Source organism: Podarcis cretensis, assembly GCF_951804945.1.
Source record: "Podarcis cretensis genome assembly, chromosome: 3".
In the NCBI taxonomy this organism is placed as follows: Eukaryota; Metazoa; Chordata; class Lepidosauria; order Squamata; family Lacertidae; genus Podarcis; species Podarcis cretensis.
The window spans coordinates 77,659,103-77,677,416 of record NC_137172.1 but is presented as its reverse complement, the minus strand read 5'-3'; the positions used below and the strand labels follow the sequence as shown (position 1 = coordinate 77,677,416).

At 39.7% G+C, this 18,314-nt stretch overlaps 1 protein-coding gene across 2 annotated transcripts in view; it reads right to left on the bottom strand.

The window, feature by feature from the left end:
• Window positions 1–18,314, bottom strand: part of ASCC3 (activating signal cointegrator 1 complex subunit 3) — a 226,427-nt gene that overhangs the window by 10,745 nt on the left and 197,368 nt on the right. For both annotated transcript variants that reach the window (XM_079971589.1, XM_079971590.1), the window contains exons 37-38: window positions 10,991–11,215; window positions 881–1,032 (exon numbers count right to left, since the gene is read on the bottom strand). In XM_079971589.1, the coding sequence (XP_079827715.1) occupies window positions 881–1,032; window positions 10,991–11,215 (377 nt within the window). The remainder of the gene's footprint in view (window positions 1–880; window positions 1,033–10,990; window positions 11,216–18,314) is intronic.

Below are 18,314 nucleotides of genomic sequence, written 5' to 3'. Positions count from 1 at the left end.
CTGTAAATCACATGCATAGCCGCAGACATCTATCTTCTGCACACTTGCCGCAAAAGCCCACCTGAGCACTCAATGCAACATAGACGATAGTATGCCCTATTGCTGATGCCAATCTCTTGCTCACTGCTGCCACCAATCGTCCGGCCCCCCTCTGCTATATGTGAATGAATGAAACTTTATTTGCGTCAGCCGGCGGCAATAGCAACAAAAAAACATTGCGATATACACAGAACAAAATAAAAAGTTGATTATATAAAACACACTTTAGGGTCCTGAATCAGCAGTCAAATAGTGGACCTTATTCTGATTGCCCCAGCTAGAAACCTTGCAACATTTGCTGTCATCTGTTCCTCTTGATCTGCCAGAAGAAACAGCACTGTGGCAGTGGTTGGGCGACCCGAAATGGTCAATAAAAGAGGTCATAATAATCTTGTTCCTCATGTCTTTATAAAGAGTGCATGCAAGGAGGGCATGTGCCACTGATTCCGTGCTGGCATCTCCGCAGGGACATAAGCGCTTTTCGTATGGAATCTGTTGGAATCGTCCCTCAAGTACAGCCGATGCTATACGTGTATAAGATGACCAACAATTTTTGCCTATTATTACTAAGGAAAAAGTTTCATCTTAGGCACAGAAAAAATACGGTACTACAGAAAGGATACAACTGAATACACTCCCAAGTGTTGGACTGGAAACTAGGAAAGATTTGCATTAACATATCTGTTCAGCCATAATGAAGAGAGTGGATATAAACTGGGGAATAGTGTGTAGTGGGAATTCCCACAATCAGGACTTCATGAAATGGTCCTGGCTCATGTGCACTATGTGCGTATGGGGAAGCAAGGGATATCTGCATTCCGTACCCAAGAAGAATGCATACCTGAAGAGGTGAAGATGGTGGTATTCAACGTTAGGTAAAGTAAGCAAAGAGGAATCGTGGATCCATCGCCCCTGAATCAGCATCTGTACCAAACTGGTTATGTTTAGAGCAGTCACCAACCAACCTTCATTTGCTGCAATATCCAGCATTGCCTAAATCAAGAAGACAACAATTTTAGTTACTCCTTATCAATTTCTCACACGATCAATGGAAACCACATAATGAGAAATAATATGATATTGTTTATCTTCACAGTAGTTCTGTGAGACTGTCCACTACATTTGGGAAACTCAAGAGAACAGAATTAGTTCCTGTGCAGTGGTTCCTAAGTGTATCTTTTTTAAAAAAGAAAAGTGCAGGTCACATCTTGCCTGAGGAAAAGAAGGAAAGCATAAAACTGTCTTCCAAAACAACTCTTCTACAGTAAGGTGGGTTATGGGGGTCAGTACGATTTTCCATACCAGTGTTAATGGTCCCCAGGACAGTGTTAGTATGAGAAGCAACCATGTTGCCTGTATCAACCATGTGAATCACTTCCTTCGAACAATACTGAAATTAGTCACACCACTGTTGAGAATATTTAAATCAGGATAATGTTTATACAGAGTTTTTTTAAGTGCCATCACATGGTTTTTAAGTGGTTTTTAAGTTTTTAAGTGCAATCAACCTATACATTTCTCCTAAGAATATTAGACTTTGCAGCAGGTCAAGAAAGTACACTGCCCTACAGTAAAACCATCAAAATCACATGTTGACATTAGCAGCAGCTAAAGGCTATCCAAACTGTACATGATGACAAATGTACAACTGCCAGACAAAACAAGAAGCATTCAAAGAGATTTGAAAAGCTTTAGTAGGTTGACACTTCATGAATATACCTGGAAAGCTAATCACTGACAGTATTGGAAGCAGAAGGTTTTTCATTTTCAGTTTAAGTTTTTGTTTTATTTTATTTAAAAAATAAATACAGGGAGCATCTAGGCTGCATTTTGATGCTAAAATGTATGCTCCAGACTTCTTGTACAGCCCACTAGAGGAATGCTAAGCTGTCTATATTAGCCTGTACATTTAATCAAATGTTTTACAGACAAACAAAAGGCAGCATTTACTTAAGGCAAACTAAACAACGAAATCTTCTTTAAACAAAGGAGTTGTTTACACATGCAGAGCTATTTCAATTAAATTACACTGATCCTGGAGAAATGTTGAGTTAAAAAGGTACACAAAGCTGGTGGCAGCCATGGGGGAAGAGATTCAGCTTGGAAACGGTAGTTTATGCTTACCTTTCAAAAGGTTTATTTCTGACCAGGTTTGCTTAGCGTTTGCTAAGGACCAATGTTGAAAACTATTTTGTCTATGGTTCAATGTCCTGTGAGCTTTTGATTTTTTATAAGAGAAAATCATGTCCAGTGTGATTGTATGTAAACAAAAGCACTGCTACCATAACACTCATTGCATGACACTGTGGATTTCAGATGGAGGCAAAACAAATATGGACAGGAAGGTAACTTCATATTTTTTAAAATGGTGATTTCCAATCTCTCTCCTCTTGACACAATCATGTAATACAATTTGAGGAGGAACAACTTTTTAGGATTCTTCCAACTGGTAAGCATTTAAAGGGGTGAATGGGCTACTCAGTAGAAAAATGCATGGGTGACTTTTTGCATATGTTGGATCCTTACTTCTCTGCTTCCGTGGGAGAATGGAACACTACAAACCACTGCATGCGTACAATGGGCTATGCACTCTGTCTAGCCAGCACTACATTTTCATGCCTGGATGACCTGGAGGTGGGTGGAAGAGGAGCGATTTCCCCCCTAGCTTTTTCAATGGGCTCTTCCTGAACTTTCAGTTGCCTACTTATAGCACCAGTTTGGACTATGCAGACATTCACTTAGCTTAGGTGCCATGGTACTTACAGAAAATGCAATATCTATCCTTTGAAAAAGCCTTATCAGCATAAGTTCTCATTCATGCATTCATAGTCTTTATTGCGCGAGCCAAAGGCCATGGCATCGTTCACAAGGGGAACAAAAGGAAAAACAGCAATAACCATAAAAACATTTAGCACTACCAGTGCAATAAACCACAGTCAAGTCTCATAGAAATTATTTGTTGCATAAATTATAATAGCAGGGAAATCTCAGGTAAAATATGCCAGCTTAAATGTCCGAATCCCCTTTGCAGTTGACCGCTATTTTATCTAGCTCTTTTCTCCTGATCTTCTTAGCTGCCAACACATATAGTGCTACTTTATAAGTTACAAAGTCATCAGTATCGCTCAGCAGCCACTTCACCCTTTCCACCCTGTTAGAGTGTATTCCATTTGTAAGCAGGGGTTTTATAAATCAGTCTCTTGGATCTATATATAGTGGGCATTGCAATAAATAATGGTACAGATCCTCTACACAGGGTTGCCCACATATACAAAGTCTCTCTTCATACTGTACTTTGCCATACCGACCATCCAACACCATTGAGGGCATCGATTGGAATCGTAATTCTGTAAAAGCGGTAATTTCTCACTACTCATACTTCTGGGGTTGCGGCTGAAAAGTAGCGATACGCGGAAGGGCTTAGCAAACCTCTCTCAGCACACCACTTCATTGCTTCAAACTGGACCCACCCCAACACCACTTTGCAATAGAAAAGATGTGTGGGCAAAGATTTTTGAGGTCATTTGTCTACCTTGATTTTCTATGTAAATCCCTGTAGCTGCCTTTGAGGGGGGGATGCTAGCCACCTCCACCCTGCCAATATGCCCCTTTCATTGTTGTCTTTTTAAAATCGATGTATTGGTGAATTAGTTCCAAAACTTGCTTTGACCTTTATCATTATTGGCACCATCACCTGCCACATTAACCATTACTGCATCAGAGGACACCACTGTTTAACACATTCTGCCAGTTACTGATGTAAAACAAACAACATGCATGTGCTAATGCACAACAGGTTTCCTCTAGCAACAGACTGATGCTTAGATGCATCATAAGACAATTGAGAACGAGCATTTGCTGGTCCCAGCCAATCCATCCTTCCTATCTTGAGTTGGGTCTAAAAGAGCTAAAAAACGGAGAACTGTGAGTGCATGGAGTATAAATGGTAAGGAAGTACAATTTGTGACACTGAACATTATTACTGACCACAGGGCATGTCTTTAAAGACATTAACCTTAGCTTCCAATTTCCTGGCGTTGTTGAGCTTGAATCAACACGAGATAGCCTTAACTCTTTTACCCCACCTACTGACCGTACTGAAATTTATGCACATAGACAGCTGTAGTGATGAAATTCTTATAGTGTAATGTACAAATTCAGTGTGTGAAGGGGAGAGGGCTTTGGGCAGCACAATGTATTCTATTGGCACTTTTTCTTTCGTTTCTCCTCACTAAGCAGATTTTTTTTTTTTTTTTGACAAAGGAATAAGGACCTGAGCAAGCAAATCTACAATCTGCCAGCTGCAGAAATTTGTTGTAGGATCTTCTGCCACACAGAGAGCTTTGCACAAATTGACAGCCGTTTACTCGTATCCAATAAGGAATAACAAACGCTTGAGTGTGTGGGTGTGTTCTACATAGTGCCTAAGGCCCACGCGGCAAATCCTCTTTCCCCTCTTATTCTGTGTTCTCTCATCCATAATATTTATTCATAGCATCTGTATCCTGGTGTGAAATCCAGCACAGGGACATTGTGAAGAAATCAGAACCGTAGCCAGATCAGCTTCTTCCATTTGCTGCTTGGAAACCCATTCACATTTTCATTCATTAGCTAAGTGCAACACGCATAAATGCTTAACACATCAATGGAAAATGAAATCCTTTCAAATACTCAAAGTAGCAAATTGAGTCATTCTGCTTGCGCTCTCCCAGTTAGTCAGTCACATGTATACTGGAGCAAATAATGGAGAAGATATTTAACATATCTGCTCCATTCTGTAAAAACTGATTTTGCACCTGTAGCCATCACCATAATTGGTATTTTTAAAAAGACAACCTAATATCGCTTTCTTTGGTGAGGTAAAGTCCTTACTTTTAAAAAATTAAACAAAAATTTCATATTTATTCTGCATTTCCCATAATGCTTAACTGTGTTTTGTGATGCTATTAACTCTGTGCTGCTGTGTACTGACAGGATCACAGCTAGAACCCTCCTTAGAAACATTGGGTTCTACAGGCAGCCTTGGAAATGACCTCAGCCAAGGTTGCTCTTATTGGCATGAATAGTAATCCATTAATATCTGGCACTGAAATGTCAGAAGTCGTCGTATTGAAACTGGATAAAGGACTACTAAACCAAGAATTCCTGACACCTAAGCTTTAATATCCAAATGGTACCATCCTCAAGTTAGATACTGTAATGATGTCCCAAATTTGTAACCTGAAGCAACCACCTTGTTTTGCCTTATGGTAGTGCAAGTTGTGGAGCAGGTATATTGTATATTCTAGTGTAATAGCATAATCTTTTTTACATTGACACAGAATAGATTGAATACTTTGAAAGCCTGAAAGTTCTATTATTTTCATGCTAAGACAGTAATTCAAATTCTGAATTTTAAATCAGGTTTTACCGTATTTACTTGAGTCTAATGTGCCATCAAATCTAATGTACACCTTAATTTTCGCAACATAATTTGGCCAAAAAAGGTGAGCATTAGATTTGAGTAAATACGATATTTTAAGTGAAATTCTTCTGGGTTGAAAGGCACATGTGTTGAATAAAACCGACACATTTCTTTGTGTATGATTATATTATATTATATAAATACAGAAGATGCTCCAACAACTAGCAACAGAAGCATTAAATCATGTGAAGTAACTTCAATGAAATGCAGAGTTTTAAAGTTTCTGAAAAATTTGAAGCCAAGGGGGGGGGGGAATCTAAAGTTTGTGGAAAAACTAAAATATATGCAGTACTTAATTTTAAAAAATCAAACCAAAGCTTACCTTACTCCTTTAAGAATGTAACATTTAGCATTTACAACTCAGAATATGAAATATTATTTGGCATATTTATGGAATCTACAGCTACAAGTACCTAGTTTTGTTATTGCAAAATTGTGACTATACTCAGCAGTAGTCAACTTCCTTCTGTTAGCCATGGTTAGAGTTCACTTTCTATCCAAACTTCCAGATATTTCATCTTTGGTTTGACACCCACAAAAGGGTTTGGGTTTTTTTTGCAGTTTTGCTCCTACCTTCTAATGTTTTTATTCTTCAAGCACAGCTGCTGTTTCCTGAACTGATGGAGGGAAGAGCTGAAAAGTTGGCCGTAAGGAAGAGGCCAAGTCAAAGGAAAAGAAGAAAAGGACAGTTGCTTCTAATATCACCAAGCTAGACCAAAGGTCACCAGAAGGCGGTAAGCAGCACTTCACAAGCAAGCAACTCATGAAGATGGCAGAACCTTCTGGGTGCAGAAATTTATATTGGATTTGAGTGCTATGTATGTCAGAATTCTCATTCCCTAATGCTGGAGATCATATTTCATTTCCCCCCTGTGTTTTCCCAAATTTCCTCTCTAGCCCTTCATATCTCCATTTAAAGCAGATTATATACTATGTAAAAAACATATCTGTGATATCGCGGATGCCCTATATTTGTCTACATACAATTATTTAAGCTGGGCATTCAGAGTCTTATTAATTGTGCAAAGAATTAAATGAGATAACAGCAAATGAAGTGCTCTTTTTATAAGGTAATCATCGTTTACAGGTAATTACTATTCTGTCAAAGCTGCATTAAGATGGTAAGCAGCTTTAATTAAGGAAAAATAAAAAAAATAGAATTTATTACACAAGCTGACATATTTTGAAAATACGTATGTCTCTTGTCACAACATGCATCACTGGATACTTTCTTCAATAGACATATTCATTATAGTCAGCAAATTAAAACAATTAATTTATATTTCAGTGGAATGGTACCTAAATGCCCAGTGCTAAGATTTGCTGTTCAGGATAATAAATCCACATATCCACAACCACCAATTACCTCTGAGAATGAAAAGACATGTGCATATAAAGCTGACCCTTCCAGTGAAGTGAATGGGAAGCCTGGACGAAGACTGCATAAGCTATAATAATGCATAACTGATTTACAATTTGTCTGAGTTCTATGTCTATGTGCCACAAGGATAGATCATGCACCACATTTTTAAGCTAATAGTCTTGTCCACAGGCACAACCAATTTCTTCCAATGATTAAGTAAAAAATAGAAATACTCCTTCAAAAACCCAAAAGCATACCAAATTACAAAATTCTAATCCACTTGCCAGGCCACGCTCAATATTCTTGGAAAAGGAAAATCTAAAACCATTTTTCTCCAGTCACATCTGCACCTTTTTTTTGGGGGGGGGGAGGAAGGGAGGGAGGGAGTTAAGGTCAATTTCCTTAGAATATTCAATATTTTGTAAATAATTAAATATTTATAGTGTTTCAGAGAATGCTTTTCAACGGCAACAGTTGTTCACAATAACTTTCTCCTGAACTTTTAGCCCCGTAAGGTTAGCATTCAGGAAGCTCAGCTGCTATCTAACAAACTTAATTAATCAAAAAGTCATTTCCGAGCAGTAACTATGAGTAAAAGTGCTTCAAGTGTGCTAGCAAGCCTACAAGTTAATCAAAATGCTAATGCAGTACAAATTAAAGTTGTGATTAACATTTCACAGTAGCTGCTTAAGTGAATTGATCACACAAATGGGTTAAGCATTAGTCATTTTCTCCAGTGCCAACTGGGAAAAGATTTGTCATGAGTTTTGGGGAGGGGGGGAGGGGGAGAGAATTGTACATAAGGAGAGAACCGTATCATCAAATTGTCACCAAATATACTACCACATAGCAGTACTTACGGCTACCTGGGGTGTTTAAAAACAAACATGTGGGGAAAAAAGCTTAGACAGATGGAAAGTAACTCTGTATTGGCAATTAAGGTTCTTTTTTTTTAAAATGACATGTTCATTTGAATTTATTAGCTATGCACCAGAGGTACACGGAAGAATATTCACATTTACCCCCTCTACCAAGTGACTTTTTAAAAAGGCTAAGGTATCTGAAAGACCCAGGGATAATTATTTGCACATGGAAATGCTTGAAAATGGACAGTAATAATGACCAAGTGGTTCCAAAAACGAAACATGTAGCTAGACACCCACACGTGATGGGGGCCACAGAAGAAAGATGTATGGTGAAAACTGGGACTCTGGATTGAAAGGAAGGACTTTTACTTGCCAAATCCGTTTTTGGACTGAAGTCACGACTTTCCAAAATTTCTAAGCTGACGGTCAGGTTTTTGAGGAATTAAATTGGCCCAGAAATATTGCACATTAGAGCAAACAATTATTGAACAAATAGACAACACACTAGGTGCAACATGCATATCAGGATGTGTATCTTACACTATATTAATGACATATAAAATTAGCAGAGGGTGAGCCGTGTTAATCTTTTGCAGCAAAACCCACCATAAATACTAACAAATGTACTTAATTTGTTATTATGCTTGTGCCTTTGTGGCATGGCTTCAGATGCATGAAGAGAAATCTTAGTTGGATGATAAAGGAGAAAATTATAAGGTGGAAGTTGACCGGCAACGAGGTGCAAAAATGACAACCAGTGAGAAATTAGCAATAGAGGCCATGCAACAAAGTAGTGACAGAGGTCAGGCTTATTATTTCTCCCAAAGTATAATTGTACGGACTTAGTATTTTGTCCGAAAATTACACTGTGTGTGAACCTGCTATCTCGATATAGTCTGGGGGAACTATTCCAACTACTGCATTCTGTCACTGTATTTTCATTTGCGCAACGCGACTCCTCCCCTCCCCCTCCCTCTGCGCATGCCCATATCCATACCCTTCCCAGATCTTCTCCAGAGGATTGAGAGGATGCCCTAATACAGATAAATGGGGTGTGCTGGGAGGAGAGAGGTCCTGTGCTCTAGGAGAAATCCTTGTCCTGATGGAATGAGAGGTTTAGTGCCATGTCGGATTTCACCGTCAGGATGGTTTCTCATTTTATATGGGTACTCAGATGGGTATGTTGAAAGTACAACACACATGTGAATCTGCCTACTAATAAAAGGGTAGGTATGCATAAACAGCTGAATTTCTCTATAAAATATATGCAAGTGGAAGCAGGAAAATATATGAATTCCTACTTCCATTTATTACAAGGGCCAACACAATTATTTCTATCCATGCCTGCCTTTCACAATGATGGGAGTTTTCATCAAATGAGAAGCTGATCTAAAGTTTTTCCCCTTCCTGTGTGTGTGTGCGTATAGTAGGTTTTTTATTCGGATGAGGCATTAAAAAGTCATAAAAACCATGGAGTTGCATGGCAGTGCAAAGTCAAGGCATAAACACCTCCCTTAAGCAGTTAAGAAATACAATTCTAACATCTGAAGCCTTCTCTTCTCTCAATGTACAGGTACCCTACTGAGATGTGCTTAACTCATCCATGGGTAAACACTTCTCAAAGGTTAAGACCGAGCACCATGACAGCCTCACTACTTGGCAATGGTAAAATATTTTATCAACAATTCTACAAGTGGAGGCTCATTGCCAATCAAAATGCAAAGCGGGCAACTGTCAGATTACTTCTCAGAAGAAGTGATTGCCCTCTGAGTGAGGAACTGAAAGGTATTACTACTTCAATTACCTATTTCAATTAATACAAATTCAAAAGGCGGTTTCAAACAGCAGAAAGAAAACTAATCACTGAACTTGCAGTAATAAAGCATTTGACGCAAAGAAGGAATGAGTGATTTCACATATTCTGGTACAATACTAATATGATGACTTAAAATTACTGAAGCTAACTTTTCAGCACCCCCATCCCCAATAAAGTCTTATTAAACTATTGCCATGCAAATGGTCAGCAATACAGATCAGAAACCATGCACACTTTTAACAGAAAAATGGAGCACAGTATTATTTTTAACACACATATTGTTTGGGAGAAAAACTACTTGGGTACTATATTGTGCTACTGGTTGTAAACAATGCTGGATTCCATAGTAAAAATGTAGACTTCTAAGCAGCTGAATCAAAGAATAATGAAAATGTTAGTTCTTGGGTGCTTAAATGCACAGAAACATTAATGACTTGCTTTAGGCTTAATATGAAGCCAGTAAAAGACCAATAAATAGATTTCTCATATTCAGCATCCCCTGAGTATGGCTAGCACACATAGCAGAATAAAGTGATAGAAGAGACTGTACCAATGTCAGATGGGAAATGGGGAATACAATTTTGAATGCTCCACTGTATAGAAGCGCTTCCTCAAAGTTTTAAAGGAGAGCAAACCCTAGTATATCAGAAAAAAAGTTTCCACTATAGCTCATTCTCTAATAGGCTTTCTTTTTTAAAAACCTTTTAAAGGAAGTTATTTTTTTTACAGCTAGTAAAGTCTTTAAAAATGTGATCCCCTATCTGTGAACTGAAATAGTACAATCTATGCTAACACTTCATACTACTTTATTCTGTTGAATGTGCAGATCAGATCCAGTGTAATGTTTAAACACAACATTATCTTGCTTCTGTTAATCAGCCTTCTCCATCCTGGCGCCCTCCAGATACTATAAAAACTCCCATTAGCCCCAGTTTTAATTGTGCTCAATTGAAGGTATAATTGCTGTCACTGGAAACTGAGAAGCCAGGGTTCCAATTGGTGAGGAGATTTCTAATTGTGTTCAATTACACGTGCTTACAAACCTTCTTCATATGTTTGTTCTAGTTCTAGCAAATATCTGAAGAGCAGCCTGCGAATTCCGTTCTGTTGAGGCTGGGGCTTACATCTACTTCCCTGTCCCCATCTGTGTCTGCCTAAGCACAACTTCTGTGGGATCAACATGGACTTTGCTTACATCTCAGTCCTAAATTAACATTCTTCTTCTTCTTCTGACATTCCCTGTATAATGGAACCATTAAAGTCTACCTACCTCACAGGGCTGTTGTGAGGATGCACAAAGTAAGAACTGCAAAATACAGAAAAATGCTAGAATGCTGTACTAATGCAATCTCTGTGAACAATTCAGGTTCATTCTTGGATCCATATTGTGACAGCTAACAATAGCAAACCAGGCAAGTGATCATAAAAGAGTGCAACTGTACCTGACATATTCTAATTGACTGGTCTAACACCGTCTTGGTATCAGTGACATAATCCGGGCACGGTAACACAGCGTGTTCAAAATGGGCTTGCATCAGAAGATGGGTTTTTGTGTGTGAACTGTCAAAAGAATGCGGATTGACTTCAACGGGGACATGTTTGGCCAGTTCACTGTTCATTTGATCTTCATTATGTCGTACTGGAAGGTCTGCATACTCTTCAGCATCCTTAATAAATAAAAAAAAAAGGGGGGGGGGAAGAAAGAGAAAAAATGTTAGTGCGGAAAACATGATGGCTGTGATCTACAGGACTGTGAGTTTGCTTCTGCAGATTTTGTTGCTGTTCCTTCCCTTCACAACAGCCATTGCGTCCTTCAATAAGCTGCTCACAAGGGCAGGGATACCCTCTGGATGGCATCTGATGTACTGCAAGAGGCGGCAACTAGAAGCAGACATTGGGCAAGTTCCACATGTGTCCTTAAAGCTCTCTTGCCAGAGGCGGGTGCAGAAGAAGTCTCACTGGGAAGAGCAGTGCTTGGGGAAGAATGGATAGCGTTTACAATATTCTACTATTTTTGCATTTACTACCAAAGCTACCAGGTTTTCCACTAGAATCTTCAAGGGAGAGATTTGCAATGGCAAAATCAATACTTTCAAAGGGGAAAGGTCTCTCAACTTTTAATTTCACCAAATGCACAATTAATATGGTCTGGTTTTCCATAATTTCTTGAACTGTAGATCTCTGGGACAAAACGGCTACATTTCTCACAAATCCATAGGAATTAAATGTTTGCCCAGATGAATCCTCCTTCAAGCCCCACCTCCCCAAGAAGCTGTAAATACATTAGCCAAACTTCAGATGTTCCTAAAAGACAACCCACTGTTAATATTCAACAAAACTATTCACTTCTGATTATAAACAATATCACATGTTGCAGCAATACCACTGCCCAAAGGTAAAATGATATTTAGAAAAACTTTGAAATAAAGTTTATGTTTCTTTAAAAAAATCATGCTCTTTAAGCAGGTTTCTTTCTTCCTCATGATAAAAAGACTGACTGAAGACAACTGCTAACTAATCCTTGATGTCTCTGCCAGATCTCTTGTGAAAACTGTGGTCATTTATTTTCTGAACCTAAAGGTCACCACCATTTTAAGCCCTATTGAATTCTGCATGTTTGCCTCACTCTTATTTAACTTGCACCCTTTTAAAGATATTTTAAAGAATATTTACCAAGGAGATTTCCCCCCTCCTACTCAATACGGCCTAGCAGCTACAACTGGGAGACAGACCGGGCTGGGGGGGGGAGAGGCTGGAGTAGGGGAGGCAGGGTCAGAGGAGTAGCTGCAGCTTAGCTGGTATTTCTGCAAAAAGAAAATAGCTCCCCAGACTCCTTCCCTCCCCCTGCAAATACAACCTGTTTTATTTACTTCCAAAACACTCCTCTTGTTTCAAACAACTTGCCTACTTCATTTCCTGTGTGTGATGGATGATTGTAAGTGAAGTTCATTTTCTTATCTGCATCATGTAAGTAATTAAAGGAAATTGAGAATGGGCACTGAAGCTTTTATACAACTGGGAATGAAGCTGAATGGAGGGCACCAAGGTCAGCACAGTCCATTATATTTTTATGCGAGAGGCCGGTCTGTCTGCCCTGTCCCTGTTTGTTTAGTGTAGGCAGGACAGACTGCTAACTGCAAATCTGTGCTTCTGATTTGCCCAGCTGTCCTTGAATAAAGACATCTCCCACTGCAAATGTTAAATGACAGTGATTGACAACCTGATGATGAACTCTGCTTGTAACCCCCTGCTACTGTTTTCAGATTGCACAAGGAAAGACAGAATAAAGAAACATCCTCCATAATCAAATCAAATAGGCCCGGCTGTTCACTCTGTATTTTCCATTTGGGTTTCCCTTTTCAGTACAAACCTTATCCTAGTCTGCAAATGCCGTGGGTTCAACAATGGCAGTCTAAGCACAAAAATATTTTGTTTCATTAGAGTATTGATTTCAACAAAAAGTTGGCAATAAAACGACTTTCAAAACCCAAGGTACTGAAGTTTACAATTTTAGGGGAACAACAGACAAGAACATCCTTCCTTGTTTTCTCTGATGTTGCTTTGTGTCCTATCATTTAGGACACAAATGAAGTTGAAAGTTGAACAATTTCAAAAGCTGGAAGCTCTTTGATAACTCCTCTTGGAATAACATACAATTCTCCCATAGTGTCTATATTTTGTCCAGAGGCGGGGAAAGTTAGGCAACTGAAGGTAGATGCCCTGGATACATTTAACACTCACTTTGCTTCTTCACCACCCTCTCCCCCTTCTTTCTTTGGCAGGCTGAATGGAACCCAAGGGCCATTAATTAAGCAGTCTCCAAGTTTACTGTGTGGAAGTTTTAACCTACAGCACCCTGACTACACAATCCATCACCTTTCTATAGATTTCCAAATGCCTGAGGACTGAGTTGACTCACCATGTGCCAGAAGGACATCCCAGTGGCCACACTACATTTTTGAACGTCGCCATCATATGTTAATGGGCGTCCAATTCCATCTCTACTATTCACTGCTCAAAAGGCAGTGGTGAGTAGGAAGTAATTCATGATTATCTACCAGATGTGCTCATCCAAGCATTTTCAGGTTCACCCCAAAGTGACTGAGGAGTGATTCTCCTCAGTTTTCTCAGTAACTAAATAAAGTCAGTTTGGAATGATTCATGAAAGAATGCAAAAGGGGAGGATCAGTGCAGAAAATAATAATTGAAATATGGGTGAGGAGAAGAGCCCACTGAAGATGACATAGACCAAAATGAGGATAGGAATAATAATATACAAATGGGCTTCCAACATCCTAGCTTACAATATTTGCACTTTCATTTTCACTGCTAATAATTGACCACAAAACCGAGATTAGCACAAACCTTTCCACCAACTGTGGAACCTTAGATGGGGAGTCAATGGTTCTTCAGATATTGCTGGATTACAGCTCCCATAATCACTGACCATTTGCTATGCTGGCTAGGCCTGATGCAAACCGGAGTCCAACAACACTCCATGAGGCACAGGTTCTCCACCATTCCTTTATTAAAGGTTTCACAAACGCCCTCCAAAGCATCATCTTTTTTCAACCTTCTCCCATTCTGTTACCTGTCAACAGTGCCTTTCTTCCAGAAAAAGAGGTGCTGTTACTGCGTACCCTGAGTACCCCCAGAAAAAAAAGCACAGCCTGTCAATTAAAATGTTTTGTTTACTAAAAGTTGGCACAATTTTTAAAAGACTGATTAAAAGGTACACTGGAACCAGTCAGTAATAAAATTAAAAGGCCTAACCTAAAATCCCTAATACAACTAATTCTAAGTTATGACTTTGCAAACATATTCCTAACCGTGCCTATGTTTAAAACAAACAAAGGCAAATTTATTGATGCATAGTGTGGCACTCAATTGAGTCCCATCAGCAGAAGTGCTGATCAAGGACTTCCTCTTGTGTAAGGGGGCTTTCCCTCCTCTCCCCGCAAATGCCCCTGAAATTGGCCCTGGAGCAGCACAGCGGGGGGTTGGTGGGAAGATGGGAGATTCTCCAAAATACTTGTTCTGATGGAACGATTGCCCTAGTGTGATGTTGAATTCCTTCCATTGTATCTGAAGGACTGAGAACACATGGCTTTCTTTCTTTTATTTAACAGCCTGGAAAAAAAAGTCACTGTGAAATTAATTAAATAATAGGTATCACATGTAAGCTCTTATTTATTTCAGTAAGATTATTCTTCTATTCCAGTGATTTAAATAAAACGAAGCATTCAATGTAGATTTATACAGCACACTAGCTCAAAAATATAAAAAGCTAATAGGTAACACATTTCATAGTAGGCTAAGGCTGCACTCCTTCGCACGCTTGAATACAATGAGTCTTACCCCCAAGTAAGCATGCTAGAATTACACTGCAGGACTGTAATCCTATGCAGGCTAACTAGGGAATAAGTCCCATTGAACTCAATTATGAGCAAATATGCACTGGATCAGGCTGTGGGTAAGAGATGTGGGATGCCATGATGATGCAGGTGACAAAAGAAAGCCTTATTTATGCTAAAACTTAAGTTCAGCTATGAGAACTGGCAAAGCCTTTAAAGTTAATGAGTTCTAGACTTTTCGGACCAAGCTGATTAATTTGTAACACTGAGGCTTTTAAGCCAAACCAAATTAGTCTCTCACATTCCTGGAGCTTGTTTCCACTACTGAAGGTGCAAAAGTGTCCTCTTTACTAAGAGACTGAAATATTGGCAGATTTCAGCTTTCACTTATGTTTAAAATGGAATTTGAGGTCAAAACTGCCAACAGATGTATGCAGTTTTAGATCTATGTAATTTTAGGATGCAGGTTTCATTTTAAAACTCTACCAGTGCAGAAAAGAAGAGTATGCACATGTCAAAGTAGTGTATTCATGAAAGAAATATCTTGCTGCTAGTGATGTTTAGTGATATCAAATCTGCACATTTTTAATGGACCCCCTCTTTTTTAAGGAATGCGAAAGGTCAATTGTATTTAATGTCAACTGTGCTGAAGAATCTCATAAATTGTTGCATTTATTTCATTTCATAAAATTTATACACCACTTGATTGTAAAAAAATTCAAAGCAGTTTACAAAAAGATAAAACTGTAAAATGGAGAAAAATTCACAACCATTAAAAATATATACAAAAGTTAAAATACTAAAACATATTTTAAATGACCTCAACTTTCTAAGCATCTGGGTAGACTTGTCTAAACAAGAATGTGTTTAGCAGGTGCTGAAAAGAGTACAGTGAAGGTGCCTGATTGATCTCAATAGGCAGGGAGTTCCAAAGTTCGGGTGATGCCATACTAAACAACTGAATTCTTACACATGCAGAATGGGTATTATGTGGCACCTGTAGTAGTGGCAACTGCAGTCTTCTGCAGTCCGTAGCAGCTAAGATATCCGACTGAACTGGATTAGCCTTGGAATTTCAAGGTAGCCATGCACTCTTTTTTTGAAGTGAGGCCTCTTATTCTAATTCGTTGCAAAAGAACTGGGACAAACTAGCCATAGGAGTGTATAAACAAGCTACTACTCTGTGAGCACAAGGGAGTCCCAGTAATTAAGCACTGAGAAGATGGTCAGGAGTCAGGCAATTTAAGGACTTAGGTGAGTTCAGCAACAGGGCAAGGAAGGCAGGGAAGTAAACATTCATTAGACTATAGAATATGGATTAGTCCGAAGGCCCAACTTAGTCCAGCATCCTGTTCTCACAGTGGCCAACCAGATGTTTATGGGAAGTCCTCAAACAGTTTAAGTACTCGCTTTGTGAAGACGTACAGTATCTATTTTTGTACAGTATGTCCTGAATATTTCAGCATTCAGCTTCATTTGATGACCCCAAGTTCTAGCATCTCCCTTTCCACTTTCCCCACGTCATGTGCAAGCTTGCACATCTCTGTCATGAAGTCCAGCAACATCAGGAAGGTCACAGGTTCAACACCCGATTTATAGAAATGCTACCTGTTCTACATATAGGACCAGGAGTGGATTCTCAATGCATGGATGAAAAGGTGGTGCTAGATAAGGGGTCAAGATATGTCAGACACTGGGGAATATTTTGGGTCAATAATGACCCCGCTAAAAAGAGAAAGGCTTCACAACAGAGCCAGGCAGCTGAAGTGTATAATCAATAAGGTTTCAGAGCAGCTTTCAAACTCACTTCTAGGGGGAAACCAACAAGAGCTGACTTTGTCACAACTCATCCTATCAGTGATGATTGTGGGACTGCTTCAAATTCTCAAATTGCAATGGAGATACACTTTGCTGTTTCTTTAAAGGTAAAGGTAAAGGTACCCCTGCCCGTACGGGCCAGTCTTGACAGACTCTGGGGTTGTGCGCCCATCTCACTTAAGAGGCCAGGGGCCAGCGCTGTCTGGAGACACTTCCGGGTCACGTGGCCAGCGTGACATCGCTGCTCTGGCGAGCCAGAGCCGCACACGGAAACGCCGTTTACCTTCCCGCCAGTAAGCGATCCCTATTTATCTACTTGCACCCGGAGGTGCTTTCGAACTGCTAGGTTGGCAGGCGCTGGGACCGAGCAGCGGGAGCGCACCCCGCCGCAGGGATTCGAACCGCCGACCTTTCGATCGGCAAGTCCTAGGCGCTGAGGCTTTAACCCACAGCGCCACCTGTAATCCAGCATGCACATAACACCAGTGTTTAATTAAGTAGCTGGGGTACAAAGATGTATCCAAGAGGAAGTTTTGAAATCACAAGTGCCTGAGGAAAACGTACATAACGCCAAATGGCCTACTTTTTTCTGGATGGCCACAGTTGGCTCTGACTGTTAATGATGTCAGGCTGTTAATCTCTGCACATTCCACTGAATAAAAGTGTACTAAACATAATCTAACATCCCTTTGTATTCACACAGTCTCATCAACCCCCAGAAATGTTATATTAGCCTGAGACGCGGCTAGCCAAACAGCAATTGTTAGAGCACATTTACTAACAGAGTAATCTTAACTCCTCACCACCACAAGGTGCACAAGGTGGAGAAAGGCCAGCTCAGACTTACCCTCAGAATACCTTATTTTGTGGCTTACCACAAGCAAGCCTGACATCTGCTTGCATGTTCGGTGGCTCACAGGGGGACATCTGAGTCTGCAAAAGTTCAGGGAGGGACACCTACACTCAATCCAACCCCCTCCTTCCAATTATCTTAGCATAAAGGTATGTGTGTGGATTGAAACCTAAGGCCTAAAAGGAGATGAGTATTGTGGGGAAAAGAAACCAAAGAGGCAAACAAGAAAGGAGAAACCACTGAGAGAAAGCTCAATTCTAATCTGTTGCTCAGTTTTTTGGCACAAAGTAAAGTGAGTATGAGCTGTGTACAGGCATGAACCAATTGACATTTTGCATACGATTGCCCCCTAAATGCACACACAGTGCACAATCCACCCAGCAGAAAAGCAAGTAAGAAATGTGTTGTAATAGCTTTTACATGTACGATCTCACTTTTATTATCTCAGAGGAAAGGAAGCAAAACAAGACAGCGCATTTTGGATTTTGCTGTTTTCCACCCTTGTCATCAAACATCTGACAAAAAACTCCCATTCACTAGCAATACTTCATATTACCATCCAATACTTTATCATTCAACTCTTGGACAGCACATTAAGTGCAAGCTTGATTTATAAGCGCATACATATGTGTACTAGCAAGCAGATGGAATTAAGTCAGGCACAGATTTATGAGCGGCAAACAAACTTAGCAAAAGGAAATGCCGCTGTTCCAGTGGCACCAAGTAGTACCGCTGGTTAAA